Source organism: Scyliorhinus torazame, unplaced genomic scaffold, assembly GCF_047496885.1.
Source record: "Scyliorhinus torazame isolate Kashiwa2021f unplaced genomic scaffold, sScyTor2.1 scaffold_621, whole genome shotgun sequence".
NCBI classification, from domain to species: Eukaryota; Metazoa; Chordata; class Chondrichthyes; order Carcharhiniformes; family Scyliorhinidae; genus Scyliorhinus; species Scyliorhinus torazame.
The window spans coordinates 5,329-24,167 of record NW_027308348.1 but is presented as its reverse complement, the minus strand read 5'-3'; the positions used below and the strand labels follow the sequence as shown (position 1 = coordinate 24,167).

The window sequence follows — 18,839 nt, the reverse complement described above, 5'->3', positions numbered from 1 at the left end:
CCATTTTGCAAAGCTGAAGGTAATACAGTGTAAATGAGCCAACAACATTGCAATTCACGGGATATCTCATCCTCACCAAAAAATTGCTGAACAATTTCTGCATAACAGGCCACATACAACATTCAGATGACATCATCATTCCAGCAAAAATTGGCCCACCATATTTATCCTTCCAGTTAATAGAAAACATTTTCTCACCATCATAGTGTTTTCTTGCAGGGTGCTCTTCATTTCATCCCTCTGCACTTGAGCACTCTCCAGCATCGCCTGAAGATTTTCATTCTCCTTTATTCTGGTTGACTTTTCAGCCTCCAGTTGCTGGAGCCGCTGATGGAATTCCCTCGCCTGAATTTCTGCTTTCTGTTCATTGGAAACACAAGCTCTCAGCTCTTCAATCTCACTGAGCAGCACATCACGTTGAGACATCACAACGTTCATTTCCTTAACTTGTTCTTCCTTCTAATACAAACATTGAAAATTACAAGTTAAACCCTATTGCTAAATTATAAAGTCATCCTGCATATTTTCTGTAGATTATCTTATACACAGCAGGAGACATATCGCTCTGAATCTTGCTAACACATTTATTGGAATCTCCAAGGTCCCCATCAGGGCAAAATTACATTTCCTCCATAGTTCTAACTCTGAACTCACTGCCTCAGTGTTTTCTTGTTGGGTATTCATCAGTTCATTGTTCTGAGATTTGACATTCTCCAGTTGCTCTATTAGATTCTCCTTCTCCTTCACTATGGTTAATTTTTCATCCTCCAGTTGCTGGAGTCTTTGGTGGAATTCCTCTTTTAGGAGCTCAGTGCTCAGCTCTTTGGTAACACGAGTCTTCAGCTCATCAACCTCACCGAGTAGCACATCACGCTGAGATACCACATGGTGGAGTTTCGCACTTTGCTCTTGCATCTAATAAAACATTAAAAATTATAGATGTAACCACGTTGCCAGATGCAACCCTGGTTTGTTTTCCTCCACATTTTCTCGAGGCTAACCAGCATGCAAGATACACACAACAAATCTGGTTTATATAACCGCTGACAATACAAGAATTGTAACATGCCAAACTGTTGCACCAGATTTACTCAATAGCTGGACTTGCTAACACATATTTAGGTTTTAAAATGCTTTGCCACAGAAGTTGGATTATGAGCCAATAATGGCACACAAGGGCAACTGGGGTTCTTTTTTTTATATGTTTATTCAAATTTTTCCAACAAAATTTTTAACAAACCCCCCCCGCCCAATAGCAAAAAGAAAGAAACACAAACACAACAGTCAAAAATTATACAAAACTTATACATTGTGTTTCCCCCATATACAGTAACACCCCCATATGACATTCAAAGTCACCCTAAGGGAAGCCCCACCCCCACCCCACCCCCCCAGGGTTGCTGCCGCTGACCTCCTCCTAACGCTCCGCGAGATAGTCTAGGAACGGTTGTCACCGCCTGAAGAACCCTTGCACAGACCCTCGTAAGACAAATTATATCCTCTCCAGCTTAATGAACCCTGCCATGTCATTTATCCAGGCTTCCACACTAGGGGGCTTCGTGTCCTTCCATAATAGCTAGATCCTCCGCCGGGCTATCAGGGACACAAAGGCCAGGATACCGGCCTCTTTCGCCTCCTGCACTCCCGGCTCGTCCGTTACCCCAAATAGTGCCAACGCCCAACTCGGCTTGACTTTCACCACCTTGGACATAGTTCTCCCAGTGAGCCAGAGAAGACAGAGCCAGGAGTGAGACACAGCTAAGAGTGAGTTTGGGAATTTGAATCTAGGTGGGAATTCGAAGCTGGGTGGGGAGGAAGTGCTTTTTATCCCTGGTAAGTGACTGGTAAGTAGCGTTTCTGTTTTTCTGTTTCTTTTCATTGGTATATTTATTTATTTTTTCGTTGTTTTTTTTGTTGAAATTGTAGTTGTTGAAGTTAACCGAAGGTTTAAGACATGGCAGGAGATCTCAGACCCGTGTCATGCTCCTCGTGTGCGATGTGGGAGCTCAGGGACACGTCCACTGTCCCTGGCTCCTTCACGTGCAAGAAGTGTGTCCAGTTGCAGCTCCTGTTAGACCGCTTGACGGCTCTGGAGCTGCGGATGGACTCACTTTGGAGCATCCACGATGCGGAGGACGTCGTGGATAGCACGTTTAGCGAGTCGGTCACACCGCAGGTGAAAGGTACCGAGGGAGATAGAAAATGGGTGACCAAAAGACAGAGCAAGAGTAGGAAGGCAGTGCAGGTGTCCTCTGCGGTCATCTCCCTGCAAAACAGATAAACCGCTTTGGATACTGTTGAGGGAGATGGCTCACCAGGGGAAGGCAACAGCAGCCAGGTTCATGGCACCGTGGCTGGCTCTGCTGCGCAGCTGGGCAGGAAGAAGAATGGCAGGGCTATAGTGATAGGGGACTCAATTGTAAGGGGAATAGACAGGCGGTTCTGCGGACGCAATAGAGACTCCAGGATGGTATGTTGCCTCCCTGGTGCAAGGGTCAAGGATGTCTCGGAGCGGCTGCAGGACATTCTTGGGGTGGGGGGGGGTGAACAGCCAGCTGTCGTGGTGCACATAGGCACCAACGATATAGGTAAAAAAACGGGATGAGGTCCTACAAGCTGGATTTAGGGAGCTAGGAGTTAAACTAAAAAGTAAGACCTCAAAGGTAGTAATCTCAGGATTGCTACCAGTGCCACGAGCTAGTCAGAGTAGGAATGTCAGGATAGATAGGACGAATGCGTGGCTCGAGAGATGGTGCAAGAGGGAGGGATTCAAATTCCTGGGACATTGGAACCGGTTCTGGGGGAGGTGGGACCAGTACAAACCGGACGGTCTGCACCTGGGCAGGACTGGAACCAATGTCCTTGGGGGGGGGGGGGGTTGCTAGATCTGTTGGGGAGAGTTTAAACTAATGTGGCAGGGGGATGGGAACCGATGCAGGAAGTTGGAAGGTAGTAAAACAGGGACAGAAATAAAAAGCAGTAAGGGGGAAAGTGTATGGCAGAGAAGCCATAGTCAAAAATCAAAAAGGGCGACAGTACAAGGTACAGTGACTGAGGGGAGCCCAGTGAATAGGACCAGGAATACTAAAAGAAATAAAACGGGAAGTGAAAACATTAATGGTAAGCGACGCGGCAGGTTGTTACATGAAGATATGGGTTCAACAACAAGGAAAATTAGGAGAAAGGTTAAGAGGAAATATAACTTAGGAGAGGTTACTGATTGAGGTGTTAAGATTCAGAACAGAGGTAAAAAAGCCAACATAAGTGTACTTTACCTGAATGCTCGTAGTATTCGGAATAAGGTAAATGAGTTGATGGCGCAAATCATTGTGAATGACTATGATTTAGTGGCCATTACTGAAACATGGTTAAAGGATGGTCACGACTGGGAGTTAAATATCCGAGGGTATCAAACCTTTCGGAAGGACAGAGTGGATGGTAAGGGAGGTGGTGTAGCTCTGTTATTTAAGGATGACATCTGGGCAACAGTAAGGGATGACATCGGTGCTATGGAGGATAAGGTTGAATCCATTTGGGTGGAAATCAGGAATAGTAAGGCGAAAAAGTCACTGATAGGAGTAATCTATAGGCCACCAAATAGTAACATTATGGTGGGGCAGGCAATAAACAAAGAAATAGCTGATGCATGTAGAAATGGTACAGCAGTTATCATGGGGGATTTTAATCTACATGTCGATTGGTTTAACCAGGTCGGTCAAGGCAGCCTTGAGAAGCAGTTTATAGAATGTATCCGCGATAGTTTCCTAGAACAGTATGTAATGGAACCTACAAGGGAACAAGCAGTCCTAGATCCGGTCCAGTGTAATGAGACAGGATTGATTCAGGATCTCATAGTTAGGGATCCTCTCGGAAGGAGCGATCACAATATGGTGGAATTTAAAATACAGATGGAGGGTGAGAAGGTAAAATCAAGCACTAGTGTTTTGTGCTTAAACAAAGGATATTACAATGGGATGAGAGAAAAACTAGCTAAGGTAGACTGGGAGCAAAGACTTTATGGTGAAACAGTTGAGGAACAATGGAGAACCTTCCAAGTGATTTTTCACAGTGCTCAGCAAAGGTTTATACCAACAAAAAGGAAGGACGGTAAAAAGAGGGAAAATCGACCCTCTTTACCCTCGAGTAAGATAGATTATGAGAGTAAACTTGCTCAGAATATAAAAACAGATAGTAAAAGTTTGTACAAATACATAAAACAAAAAAGAGTGGCTAAGGTAAATATTGGTCCTTTAGAGGATGAGAAGGGAGATTTAATAATGAGAGATGAGGAAATGGCTGAGGAACTGAACAGGTTTTTTGGGTCGGTCTTCACAGTGGAAGACACAAATAACATGCCAGTGACTGATGGAAATGAGGCTATGACAGGTGAGGACCTTGAGAGGATTGTTATCACCAAGGAGGTAGTGATGGGCAAGCTAATGGGGCTAAAGGTAGACAAGTCTCCTGGACCTGATGGAATGCATCCCAGAGTGCTAAAAGAGATGGCTAGGGAAATTGCAAATGCAAGAGTGATAATTTACCAAAATTCACTAGACTCTGGGGTGGTCCCGGCGGATTGGAAATTAGCAAACGTGACACCACTGTTTAAAAAAGGAGGTAGGCAGAAAGCGGGTAATTATAGGCCAGTGAGCTTAACTTCGGTAGTAGGGAAGATGCTGGAATCTATCATCAAGGAAGAAATAGCGAGGCATCTGGATGGAAATTGTCCCATTGGGCAGACGCAGCATGGGTTCATAAAGGGCAGGTCATGCCTAACTAATTTAGTGGAATTTTTTGAGGACATTAACAGTGCGGTAGGTAACAGGGAGCCAATGGATGTGGTATATCTGAATTTCCAGAAAGCCTTTAACAAGGTGCCACACAAAAGGTTGCTGCATAAGATAAAGATGCATGGCATTAAGGAGAAAGTAGTAGCATGGATAGAGGATTGGTTAATTAATAGAAAGCAAAGAGTGGGGATTAATGGGTGTTTCTCTGGTTGGCAATTAGTACCTAGTGGTGTCCCTCAGGGATCAGTGTTGGGCCCACAACTGTTCACAATTTACATAGACGATTTGGAGTTGGGGACCAAGGGCAATGTGTCCAAGTTTGCAGATGACACGAAGATGAGTGGTAAAGCAAAAAGTGCAGAGGATACTGGAAGTCTGCAGGGGGGATTTGGATAGGCTAAGTGACTGGGCTAGGGTCTGGCAGATGGAATACAATGTTGACAAATGAGAGGTTATCCATTTTGGTAGGAATAACAGCAAAAGGGATTATTATTTAAATGATAAAATATTAAAACATGCTGCTGTGCAGAGAGACCTGGGTGTGCTTGTGCAAAAAGTTGGTTTACAGGTGCAACAGGTGATTAAGGAGGCAAATGGAATTTTGTCCTTCATTGCTAGAGGGATGGAGTTTAAGACTAGGGAGGTTCTGCTGCAATTGTATAAGGTGTTAGTGAGGCCACACCTGGAGTATTGTGCTCAGGTTTGGTCTCCTTACTTGAGAAAGGACGTACTGGCACTGGAGGGTGTGCAGAGGAGATTCACTAGGTTAATCCCAGAGCTGAAGGGGTTGGATTACGAGGAGGTGTTGAGTAGACTGGGACTCTATTTGTTGGAATTTAGAAGGATGAGGGGGGATCTTATAGAAACATAAGATTATGAAGGGAATAGACAGGATAGATGCAGGCAGGTTGTTTCCACTGGCGGGTGAAAGCAGAACTCGGGGGCATAGCCTCAAAATAAGGGGAAGTAGATTTAGGACTGAGTTTAAGAGAAACTTCTTCACCCAAAGGGTTGTGAATCTATGGAATTCCCTGCCCAGTGAAGCAGTAGAGGTTCCTTCATTAAATGTTTTTAAGATAAAGATAGATAGTTTTTTGAAGAATAAAGGGATTAAGGGTTATGGTGTTCGGGCCGGAAAGTGGAGCTGAGTCCACAAAAGATCAGCCATGATCTCATTGAATGGTGGAGCAGGCTCGAGAAGCCAGATGGCCTACTCCTGCTCCTAGTTCTTATGTTCTATCGTCCTCGCGAAACCCCTCCAAAACCCATCCAGGGCCGGGCACGACCAGAACATGTGGACCTGATTCGCCGGGCTTCCCGAGCACCTCCCATCTGTTCCAACCCAAAGAACCAACTCAACCTCGCCCCTGTCATATGCGCTCGGTGAGTGACCTTGAATTGTATTAGGCTGAGCCTGGCGCAAGAGGAGGAAGAATTAACCCTGCTCAGGGCATCAGCCCACAGACCCTCATCTATCTCCTCCACAAGCTCCTCCTCCCACTTGCCCTTTAACACCTCTACCGAGGCCTCCTCCTCTTCTTTCAGCTCCTGGTAGATCACCAAAACCTTGCCTTCTCCAACCCATACACCCGAAATCACCCTGTCCTGAATTCCGTGTGCCGGGAGCAGCGGGAATTCCCTCATCTGCCGCCTCACAAACGCCCTCACTTGCATATACCTGAAAGCATTTCCCGGGGGTAACCCAAACTTCTCCTCCAGCACCCCTAGGCTCGCAAACGTCCCATCTATAAACAGGTCCCCCATTCTTCTAATCCCTGCCCGATGCCAGCTCCGAAACCCCTCATCCATCCTTCCCGGGACGAACCGATATTTCTCCCGAATCGGGGACCAAACCGAGGCTCTCACCTCGCCCTTGCGGCGTCTCCACTGCCCCCAGATCTTCAACGTTACCACTACCGCTACCACCGGACTCGTGGTGTACCTGGTCGGCGAGAGCGGCAGCGGTGCCGTCGCCAGCACCCTCAGGTTCGTGCCCACCCAGGACGCCATCTCTAACCTCTTCCATGCCGCCCCCTCTCCCTCCATTACCCACTTACGGATCATCACCACATTGGCAGCCCAATAATAGCCGTACAAATTTGGCAGCGCCAGCCCTCCCGGTCCCTACTACGCTCCAGAAACACCCTCTTTACCCTCGGGGTCTTATTTGCCCACACCAAACCCATGATGCTCCCTACCTACCTGTTTGAAAAAGGCCTTGGGAATCATAATGGAAAGGCACTGGAACACAAAGAGAAACCTCGGGAGGACCGGCATTTTAACCGACTGTACCCTGCCAGCTAGCGAGAGTGGCAGCACATCGCATATTTTGAAATCCTCCTCCATCTGCTCCACCAACCGCGTCAAATTGAGCTTGTGTAGGGCCCTCCAGCTCCCAGCCACTTGGATCCCTGAGTACCGAAAGCTCCTTTCTGCCCTCTTCAATGGTAGCTCGTCTATCTCCCTTCCCTGGTCCCCTGGATGCACCACAAGGAGCTCACTTTTCCCTACTTGAGCTTATACCCCGAGAAGTCCCCAAACTCCCTGAGGATCCGCATGACCTCTGCCAACTCCTCCACTGGATCTGCCACATATAGCAACAGGTCGTCCGCATACAGCGACACCCGATGTTCCTCTCCCCCTCAGACCAGTCCCCTCCATTTCCTGGACTCCCTTAGTGCCATGGCCAGGGGCTCAATTGCCAATGCAAACAACAAGGGGGACAGGGGGCACCCCTGCCTCGTCCCTCGGTACAGCCGGAAGTATTCCGACCTCCGCCGATTCGTAGCCACACTCGCCACCGGGGCTCTATATAGCAACCTGACCCAGCTGATGAACCCCTCCCCGAACCCAAACCTCCGCAGCACTTCCCAAAGATACTCCCACTCCACCCGGTCGAAGGCCTTCTCCGCGTCCATAGCTGCCACTACCTCCGCTTCTCCCTCCACCTATGGCATCATAATCACGTTGAGGAGCCTCCGCACATTAGTGTTTAACTGCCTGCCCTTTACAAATCCCGTCTGGTCCTCATGGATCACCTCCGGGACACAGTCCTCAATTCTCGTAGCCAGCACTTTTGCCAGCAACTTCGTATCCACATTGAGGAGCGAGATCGGTCTGTACGACCCACATTGCAGTGGGTCCTTGTCCCGCTTCAGGATCAGAGAGATCAGCGCCCCGGACATTTTCGGGAGCAAGACCCCCCCCCCCCCTTGCCTTATTGAAAGTCCTTACTAGCAACGGGCCTAGCAGGTCCACGTATTTCCTGTAAAACTCGACTGGAAACACACCTGGCCCCGGGGCCTTCCCCGCCTGCATGCTCCCCAATCCTTTAACCAGCTCCTCCAGCCCAATTGGCACCCCTAAACCAGCCACCTCCTGCTCCTCCACCCTCGGAAACCTCAGCTGATCCAAAAATCGTTGCATCCCCTCTTCCCCCGCTGGGGGCTCAGATCTGTACAGATCCCCATAGAAGTCCCTAAATACCTCATTTATTCTCACCGCACTCTGCACCATATTCCCCCCGCTATCCTTAACTCCACCTATCTCCCTCGTTGCCTCCCCCTTACGAAGCTGGTGTGACAGCATCCGACTCGCCTTCTCCCCATACTCATACGTCGCCCCCTGCGCTTTCCTCCACTGTGCCTCTGCTTTCCCTGTGGTCAACAGGTCGAACTCCGTCTGGAGGTTCCGCCGCTCCCTGAGTAGTCCCTCCTCGGGGGCCTCTGCATATCTTCTGTCCACCCTCAAGATCTCCCCCACCAACCTCTCCCTGCCCTCTTCTTCCTGTGGGCCCTGATGGAGATTAACTCTCCCCTGACCAACGCCTTCAGCGCCTCCCAGACCACCCCCACCTGCACCTCCCCATTGTCGTTGGCCTCCAAATATCTTTCAATGCACCCCCGCACCCGCCCGCACACCTCCTCATCCGCCAATAATCCCACATCAAGACGTCACAGCGGGCGCTGGTACCTCTCCTCTCCTAACTCCAGCTCCACCCAGTGCAGGGCGTGGTCCGAGATGGCCAAGGCCGAATACTCCATTCCCTCCACTTTCGCGATTAGTGCCCAAAATAAAAAAATCTATCCGGGAGTAGGCTCTATGTACGTGGGAAAAGAATGAAAATTCCTTGGCCAAGGGCCTGACAAACCTCCATGGATCCACTCCCCCCAGCTTGTCCATAAACCCCCCAAGCACCTTGGCCGCAGCCGGCCTCTTACCCATCTTGGACCTAGAGCAATCCAGTGCTGGGTCCAGCACCGTGTTGAAATCCCTCCCCCATTATCAAGCTTCCTACCTCCAGGTCTGGAATCCGACCCAGCATGCGCTTCATAAATCCCGCAACATCCCAGTTTGGGGCACATACGTTTACCAGTACCACCCGCACCCCCTGCAACCTACCGCTCACCATCACGTATCAACCTCCATTATCCACTACAATATTCTTTGCCCCAAACGACACCCGTTTCACCACCAGTATTGCAACCCCTCTGTTCTTCGCATCCAGCCCCGAATGGAATACCTGTCCTACCCATCCCTTTCTCAGCCTGACCCGATCTGCCACCTTCAAATGTGTCTCCTGAAGCATGACCACATCTGCCTTCAGTTAAGTGCGCGAACACTCGGGCCCTCTTGACGGCCAGTTCAGGCCCCTCACATTCCAAGTTATCAGTTGGATTGGGGGGCTACTCACACCCCCCCCCCGCCGACTAGCCATCTCCTTTTCTCGGCCAGCCACGTGGCCACGCCTCCCGCACCCTCCAGTCCCCCAGACGGCGGACCCCCGCCCCAACCACCTCTCCTACTTCCAGCTCTCCCCCCCCCCCCCCCCTTGATCCACATCTAGCCCTTTTGCTCCCCTCATAACACTCCCATAAGTCAGCTGACACCTGCTGACCCCGGCCTCTCCCGCCATTCCATCGACCACCCCCAGTGTGAGAATCCCCCCTCCCCCCCACCAGTCAGTGCGCGATCCTCTCCAGCGCCCCCCACCCCCACACTCCCGTCCTTCCCTAGCATGGGAAAAAGCCCGCGCTTTCCTGAGCCGGCCCCGCCCCCTCTGGTGCAGCTCCTTTTGCGGCCTTACCCCAATTCCCCATCCCGGGGCCTCCACTCCCCCTCTTCCTTCATGGGGGTCTGCCCCTCCAACACCGACGCCCACACTCTCCCACAGTCTCCCCATCCAATCCATTCACCCATCCCCATCCAGCACCCAGACCAAAGGAACATTCCCGAAACGTAATAAACACTATATATACACACAGTAAACATCCCCCCACAACAAACCCTCAATTTGAGTCCAACTTCTCAGTCAGTATAAAGCTCATCAGGCGTTTCGAAATAGTGGTGCCGATCCTGGTACGTGACCCACAATCGCGCTGGCTGCAGCATACCGAACTTCACCCCCTCCCGATGGAGCACCGCCTTAGCCCGATTAAAACCAGCTCTCTTCTTGGCCACCTCTGCACTCCAGTCCTGGTAGATTCAGATCTCCGCATTCTCCCACCTGCTGCTCCGCTCTTTCTTGACCCATCTCAGGACACACTCTCTGTCCATAAAGCGGTGAAACCTCACCACTACAGCCCTTGGCGGCTCGTTGGCCTTGGGTCTCCTTGCTAGGACCCGGTGAGCACCATCTAGCTCCAGGGGCCTCGGGAAGGCTCCCGCGCCCATCAGCAAATTGAGCATCGTGCTCACATATGCCCCAGCATCGGGCCCCTCCACTCCTTCAGGGAGACCCAGAATCCGAAGATTCTTCTTCCTCGACCTATTCTCCAGGTCCTCAAATCTTTCCGCCCACCTCTTATGCAGTGCCTCGTGCGCCTCCACCTTCACTGCCAGGCCCAAGATCTCGTCCTCGTTCTCCGAGGCTTTTTGCCGCACCGCTCGGATCGCCGCCCCTTGGGCCTTCTGGGTCTCCACTAGCTTCTCAATCGCCTTCATTGGCGCCAGCATTTCGGTCTTCAGCTCCTCGAAGCAGCGTTTAAGAAACCCATGCTGGTTGGTCTCCACCCGCCGCCATCTTGTTTTTCCTCCCTCGCACTTTTCGCTGCTCCAAGATCACTTTTTTCACCGCTCCACTCCTGGTCCAATCCATATAATGTCGGGGGGACCCTGCTGTCACCTTCTCACACTGGAAGCCGTCGAACAATTGCCGTTGGGGCCCCTCTAGAGAGCCCAAAAATCCGTTCCCGGCAGGAGCTGCCGAACGTGTGACCTACCTAGGCATAGCCCCATCCGGAAGTCCCAACTGGGGTTCTTACACCTTGATGAACAACAGGTCAAACTCCTAATCTCTTTAACCAACAGTTTCCAAAGATGAGAAACAGACATAGGACTGAAAAAGAGGATGATGTAAGCGGTTAAATTCACGTCAAATCAGAGGCAGTGCGTGAACCAAAATCAGTTTTTAACAAGAGCAAAAAGACTAAAAAAAAAGAGAAAAATTTCAAGAGGTCAATAACAATTATCAAATCACGAAAAAGGGATCTTTCTTGCACTGCTGATGACTGGAATAATCTGAAGACCCACCATACAGGTTCAAAACGTTAACCCTTCCACAAACCTGCCAGACCTTTCCAGCTATTTTTTGTTTCTATTTCAGTATCCCTGTATTTGGAATAATCTGTTTGATTAGTTTAACAGGCAACTACACTAACTTCATTAAAGTCATGGCAAGGTTAAGTGCAAAATGCCATCTTTGCAAAGCTCAAGGTAAAACAGTATAAAGGAGCCAACAACATCTGGTGATTTGCAATTCACAGGGGATCGCATCCTCACCAAAAAGATTGCTGAACAATTTCTGCATAACAGGTCACATACAACATTCAAATGACATCACCATTCAAGCAAAAATTGGCCCACCGTATTTATCCTTCTAGTTAATGGAAAACATTTTCTCACCATCACAGCGTTTTCTTGCAGGGTGCTCTTCATTCCATCCCTCTGCACTTGAGCACTCTCCAGCATCGCCTGAAGATTTTCATTCTCCTTTATTATGGCTGACTTTTCATCCTCCAGTTGCTGGAGCCTTTGGTTGAATTCCTTCACCAGAATTTCTGCTTCCTGCTCATTGGAAACACGAGCTCTCAATTCTTCAATCTGACTGAGCAGCACATCACGCTGAGACATCACAAGCTGCATTTCCTTAGTTCGTTCTTCATCCTAATAGAAACGTTAAAAGCTACAAGTTACACCCTATTTGCTAGATACATACCATTGTAAAGTTATCCTGCATATTTTCTGTAGATTATCTTACACATAACAGGAGACATACTGCTATGAAACCTTGCTAATACATTTACTGTAATCTACAAGGTCCCCTTCAGGACAAAATTCATTTCCTCCATAGTTCTAACTCTTTAACTCACTGCATCAGTGTTTTCTTGTCGGGTATTCATCAGTTCATTGTTCTGAGATTTGACATTCTCCAGTTGCTCTTTTAGATTCTCCTTCTCCTTCACTATGGTTAATTTTTCATCCTCTAGTTGCTGGAGTCTTTGGTTGAATTTCTCTTCTAGGAGTTCCGTGCTCAGCTCTTTGGAAACACGAGTCTTCAAGTCATCAACCTCACGGAGTTGCACATCACGCTGAGATACCACATGGTGGAGCTTCGCGCTTGACTCTTGCATCTAATAAAACATAAAAAATTATAGATGTAACCACGTTGCCAGATGCAATTCTCATTTATATTTTCCTCCACATTTTCTCGAGGCTATTCTGCTGGCAAGATACTGTTGTCGATTAGTCTCTACTACTTTGTCTTTTCTGTGGCTCTGTTCCGATTAGGACAATCAGTGGATTTGCCTTCTTTCTATATTGTCTATGTCCAAATGCTTAGCGTCGCCAGGTATCAAATGATACCACCACAAGTTTCAACCAGCTATCGATTAAAGAGCCAAACACCAGTTAGTTAGATCAAGGGTACTTTATTTACAATCAATCATGTAACATAAACACTACTAGTTAACTACACCTATTACTAAGACAACCTGTACTTAACTTCGGGCACCCGGTTTAGGTCAGGAAACAGTGGCTGCTGTTCAATTCTGGATCTCTTGGGCTCGAAGGGGTAACTGCTGCTCAGCTGGGCTCATCCGTCTGGTAGTGGGCGTTGAACTCGAACTTGCTTCTGGTCTTGCAGCAGTTGGCGATGGCCGTGACCGGGGTACCAAGGCCAAAAGAGAGCGAACATATGGCGAACTCTTCCTTTATACTCGGGGGGGCTTTCGCGCTCTTTTGGGCGGTCCTTGGATTTGGGCCTTACTAATTGGGTGATCCCTGATCATTCTGTTCGATTCCTTAGCCAATAGGTGGGCAGGGATCTGGATGACTGGGCGTGTCTCAAGCGGTCATTGACCCCGTTGTTTGCGTTTCCCTTGGGCAGGGAGTGGCGCCAAAATGTCTGGGACTGTCCCGGTTGCTGGAGTACCATTCCTTTGTGTTGGGGGAGATGGGCCATCACCTGCTAATCGGCCTGATTAACATGCTAATGGGACAGAGTTTCGATGCCGTCTGGACTTTGCTGACAAATATGCATTTCAGGCTCGGAGCTTGCCCGACTCTTGGCTTGTCCATTTTACCCATCAGTCTTTGAGAGTTGCTCTGTACTTAGTTGCAAGTGGCCATCCCAGATGGCTACAATATGTACAACAAATCTCGTCAATATAACCGCTGACAATACAAGAACTGTAACGTGACAAACTGTTGCACCAGATTTGCTCGATAGCTGGACTTGCTCCTACATATTTAGGTTTGAAAATGCTTTGCCCACAAAAATGTTGGATTATGAGCCAATAATGGCACAGCAAGGACAACGGGGTTCTTACACCTTGATGAACAACAGGCCAAGCTCCTAATCTCTTTAACTAACAGTTTTCAAAGTTGAGGAGTAGACATAGGACTTGATGTAAGGGGTTAAATTCATGTCAAATCAGGTGCACAGTATGAACAAAAAAAAAAAAAAAAAAAAAAAAATCAATTTTTAACAAAGCAAAAAGAATGAATTCAAAAAGTCAGTAACAATTATCAAATTACGAAAAAGGATTTTTTCTTGCACTGCTTACGTCTAGAATAATCTATTGAACCTCCATACAGGCTCAAAACGTTAACCTTGTTTCACTCTCCACAAATCTGCCAGACCTTTCTAACTATTTTATGTTGTTATTCCAGGATCCAGTGTTTGGAATAATCTGTTTGGTTAGTTTAACAGGCAACTAATATGCAAATACAGCAACTTCATTTAAGTCACGGTAAGGTTAAGTGCAAAATGGCATTTTTGCAAAGCTAAAGGTAAAACAGTACAAATGACCCAACAACATTGGGACATTCCAATTCACAGATTGAAGATCAATTTCTGCATTAAAAGTCACATACAACATTCAGATGATTTCATTTTCCCATTCCAGCAAAATTTGCCCTGCCATATTTATCCTTCCAGTTAATAGAAAACATTTTCTCACCATCACAATGTTTTCTTGCAGGGTGCTCTTCATTTCATCCCTCTGCACTTGAGCACTCTCCAGCATCGCCTGAAGATTTTCATTCTCCCTTATTATGGCTGACTTTTCATCCTCCAGTTGCTGGAGCCGCTGATTGAATTCCTTCACCTGAATTTCTACTTTCTGCTCATTGGAAACACGAGCTCTCAATTCTTCAATCTGACTGAGCAGCAAATCACGCTGAGACATCAAAAGCTGCATTTCCTTAGTTCGTTCTTCATCCTAATAGAAACGTTAAAAGCTACAAGTTACACCCTATTTGCTAGATACATACCATTGTAAAGTTATGTATATTTTCTGCAGATTATCTTATACATAACAGGAGACATGCTGCTATGAAAGCTTGCTAATACATTTATTGGAATCTACAAGGTCCCCTTCTGGACAAAATTCATTTCCTCCATAGCTCTAACTCTGTAACTCACTGCATCAGTGTTTTCTTGTCGGGTATTCATCAGTTCATTGTTCTGAGATTTGACATTCTCCAGTTGCTCTTTTAGATTCTCCTTCTCCTTCACTATGGTTAATTTTTCATCCTCTAGTTGCTGGAGTCTTTGGTTGAATTTCTCTTCTAGGAGCTTCGTGCTCAGCTCTTTGGAAACATGAGTCTTCAAGTCATCAACCTCATGGAGTTGCACATCACGCTGAGATACCACATGGTGGAGCTTCGCGCTTGACTCTTGCATCTAATAAAACATTAAAAATTATAGATGTAACCACATTGCCAGATGCAATTCTCATTTATATTTTCCTCCACATTTCCGCGAGGCTATTCTGCAGGCAAGATACATACAACAAATGAATGAAATGAAATGAAAATCGCTTATTGTCACAAGTAGGCTTCAAATGAAGTTACTGTGAAAAGCCCCTAGTCGCCACATTCCGGCGCCTGTTCTGGGAGGCTGTTACGGGAATCGAACCATGCTGCTGGCCTGCCTGGGTCTGCTTTCAAAGCCACCGATTTAGCCCTGTGCTAAACAGCCCCTGATCTGGTTAATATAACCGCTGACAATACAAGTACTGTACCGTGACAAACCGTTGCACCAGATTTGCTCGATAGCTGGACTTGCTCCTACATATTTTGGTTTGAAAATGCTTTGCCCACAAATTGTTGGATTATGAGCCAATAATGGCACAGCAAGGACAACGGGGTTCTTACACCTTGATGAACAACAGGTCAACTCCTAAATCTTTTTAACTAACAGTTTCCAAACTTGAGAAATAGACATAGGACTGAAAAAGTGGATGATGTAAGGGGTTAAATTCATGTCAAATCAGGTGCACAGCATGAAAAGAAAAAAAAAAAAAAATCAATTTTTAACAAAGCAAAAAGAAAGAATTCAAAAAGTCAGTAACAATTATCAAATTATGAAAAAGGATTCTTTCTTGCACTGTTTACGACAGGAATAATCTGAAGAACCTCCATACAGGCTCAAAACGTTAACCTTGTTTCTCTCCATAAATCTACCAGACCTTTCTAGCTATTTTATGTTTTTATTTCAGCATCCAGTGTTCGGAATAATCTGTTTGGTTAGTAACAAGGCAACTAATATGCAAATGCAGCAACTTCATTAAAGTCATGGCAAGGTTAAGTGCAAAATGCCATTTTGCAAAGCTAATGGTAAAACAGTATAAATGACCCAACAACATTGGGACATTCCAATTCACAGATTGCAGATCAATTTCTGCATTAAAAGCCACATACAACATTCAGATATTCATTTTTCCATTCCAGCAAAATTTGCCCCGCCATATTTATCCTTCCAGTTAATAGAAAACATTTTCTCACCATCACAGTGTTTCCTTGCAGGGTGCTCTTCATTTCATCCCTCTGAACTTCAGCACTCTCCAGCATCGCCTGAAGATTTTCATTCTCCTTTATTCTGGTTGACTTTTCATCCTCCATTTGCTGGATCCGCTGGTTGAATTCCTTCACCTGAATTTCTGCTTTCTGCTCATTGGAAACACGAGCTCTCAATTCTTCATTCTGACTGAGCAGCACATCACGCTGAGACATCACAAGCTGCATTTCCTTAGTTTGTTCTTCCTTCTAATAGCAGCATCAAAAATTACAGGTTAAACCCCATTGCTAGATACATACCATTGTAAAGTTATCCTGCATATTTTCTGTGGATTATCTTATACATAATGGGAAACATTCTGCTATGAAGCTTGCTAATATATTTATTGTAATCTACAAGGTCCCCTTCAGGACAAAATTACATTTCCTCCATAGTTCTAAATTTATAACTCACTGCCTCAGTGTTTTCTTGTAGGGTATTCATCAGCCCATGTTTCTGAGATTTGACATTCTCCAATTGCTCTTTTAGATTCTCCTTTACTATGGTTAATTTTTCATCCTGAAGTCGTTGGTTGAATTTTTCTTCTCGGAGCTCGATGCTCAGCTCTTTGGAAACATGGGTCTTCAGCACATTAACCTCACCCAGGAGCACATCACGCTGGGATACCACATGGTGGAGTTTCTCACTTTGCTCTAGCATCTAATAAAAACATTAAAAATTATAGATGTAACAATGTTGCCAGATGCAACCCTCAGTTTTGTTTTCCTCCACATTTCCTTGAGGTTACTCTGTACGCAAGATGGTTAATAAATCCATTGGCAATATAAGAACTGTAGCATAACAAATGGTTGCACGGTGGTTAGCACTGTTGCTTCACAGAGCCAGGGTCCCCGGATTCAATTCCAGTTGGGTCACTGTTTGTACAGGATTCTGCTAGTTCTCCCAGTGTCGGCGTGGGTTTCCTCCGATGCTCCAGTTATCTCCCACAAATCCGAAAAGGCATGCTAGTTAGGCGACTTGAACATTCTGAATTCTCCCTCAGTGTACCCGAACAAGCGCGGGAGCCAGGGGATTTTCACAGTAGCTTCATTGCAGTGTTAATGCAAGCCTACTTGCGACACTAATAAAAATTATTATTAATTATTGCACCAGATTTGCTTGTTAGTTGGACTTGCTCGTACATGTGGGTTTTAAAATGCTTTGTCCATAAAAATGTGTGATTACGAGCCAATAATGGCACAGCACGGCCAACTGAGGTTCTTGCACCTAGATGATTGGATTAGATTATTGTCATGTGTATGTACCGAGGTACAGTGCAAAGTATTTTTCTGCGGGCAACTCAAACAGATCATTTTGTACATGAAAATAAAATACATAATAGGGCAACACAAGGTACACAATGTAAATACCTAGACACCGGCATCGGGTGAAGCATACAGGAGTATAGTATTAATCAGGTCAGTCCTTAAGAGGGTCGTTAGGATTCTGGCAAGAGCGGGGAAGAAGCTGTTTTTGAATCTGTTCGTGCGTGGAACAATAGGTCAAACTCCTAATCTCTAACGGTTTCCAGAGTTGAGAGACAGACATAGGACTGAAAAAGAGGATGACATAAGGAGTTAAATTCATGTCAAACCACTTCCAGTACCGGCCATGAGCTGAGCGGTTGCACAATAGGTGGCTTTCTCCTCGGAATGTCTGATTAGACCTTCTCAACCTGCCAAACTGTCACTAAAAGTGTAAAAGGGTCACCCGCTTAAATACCACCCCCATCCACCGCTTAAATCAACCAGGCTGCTGACGAGCCAGCAACCAGGACGTATAAACAGTAAAAGCAGGGAGGGGAAAACCTTCACCCCTGAAAAGGAGACTCGCGTGGCGGCCTGAAACGGAATATGACAGACCCAACGGGATCGCCAACGTGATCCAGGCGACGATAGAGAAACTTACGAGTTCAGCACAACGGAACTCCAGAAACACAGAGGCAATGAAAGAAGGCCTCATGGCAGCTGTGGGCTCAGCAACAGAGCTCACGTTGGAGGAGACAATGGACAGAGTGGAGACTGGGGGCCCCAAGAGGCACTGGTGCAGGACCTAGAAAAGGCAGGCTGGGCCAGGAAGAGCGGATCACATCGTTCAAAGCCGAGATGGCAAAGTCGGTCACGTCCCAGAAGGCACTGAAGGGGAAGGTCGATGACCAAGAAAACAGGTCCTGGTGGCAGAACCTGCAGATCGTCGGGCTACCGGAGGGCACCAAGCAGAGGAACCTGACATAGCTTCTGGCATCGATGCTCGGGTAGCTGGTCGGGGAGGAGGGCTTCAAGCCCCGAGATAGAGCAGGCACCACAGGTCACTCCAGCAAAGACCCAAGTCGGGGAACCACCATGGGCAATGTTGGTGAGGCGGCAGATTCCAGTATAAAGAGAACATCCTGAGGTGGGCGAAGGACAAGCGGTCGTGCGAGTGGGAAAGACACACCACTCGCTTGAACCAGGACATTGGAGCAGACTTGGCCAAGCGCCGGGCAGAATATTATGTGGCCTAAACCGTGCTACTCTGTTCAAGAGTAAGGAGTGGGACTTCCGGTGGCGGCTATGGTCTGATCGGATGCACACAAGATAGCTTCTGCTTGGAGGTGTGGGTTTTGGCCATTTCTGTCCACTTAGTGATGACCTTTGTGGATAAAGTTTGAAGTGAGATGAGGGTGGTGGTTTCTCCCCCAGAGTGGAATGTCGGTGTGTATCAGGCCA

General features: G+C 47.1%; 1 protein-coding gene across 1 annotated transcript in view; it reads right to left on the bottom strand.

Moving 5' to 3' along the window:
• The window catches only part of LOC140406560 (uncharacterized), a gene marked incomplete at its 5' end in the record, with an annotated part of 65,551 nt that extends 48,760 nt beyond the window's left edge, over positions 1–16,791 (bottom strand). The window contains 8 exons of the mRNA XM_072494556.1: positions 199–459; positions 655–915; positions 11,694–11,954; positions 12,161–12,421; positions 14,252–14,512; positions 14,716–14,976; positions 16,080–16,340; positions 16,546–16,791. Of these exons, the coding sequence (XP_072350657.1) occupies positions 199–459; positions 655–915; positions 11,694–11,954; positions 12,161–12,421; positions 14,252–14,512; positions 14,716–14,976; positions 16,080–16,340; positions 16,546–16,791 (2,073 nt within the window). The remainder of the gene's footprint in view (positions 1–198; positions 460–654; positions 916–11,693; positions 11,955–12,160; positions 12,422–14,251; positions 14,513–14,715; positions 14,977–16,079; positions 16,341–16,545) is intronic.
• Between the last annotated feature and the right edge of the window lie 2,048 nt (positions 16,792–18,839).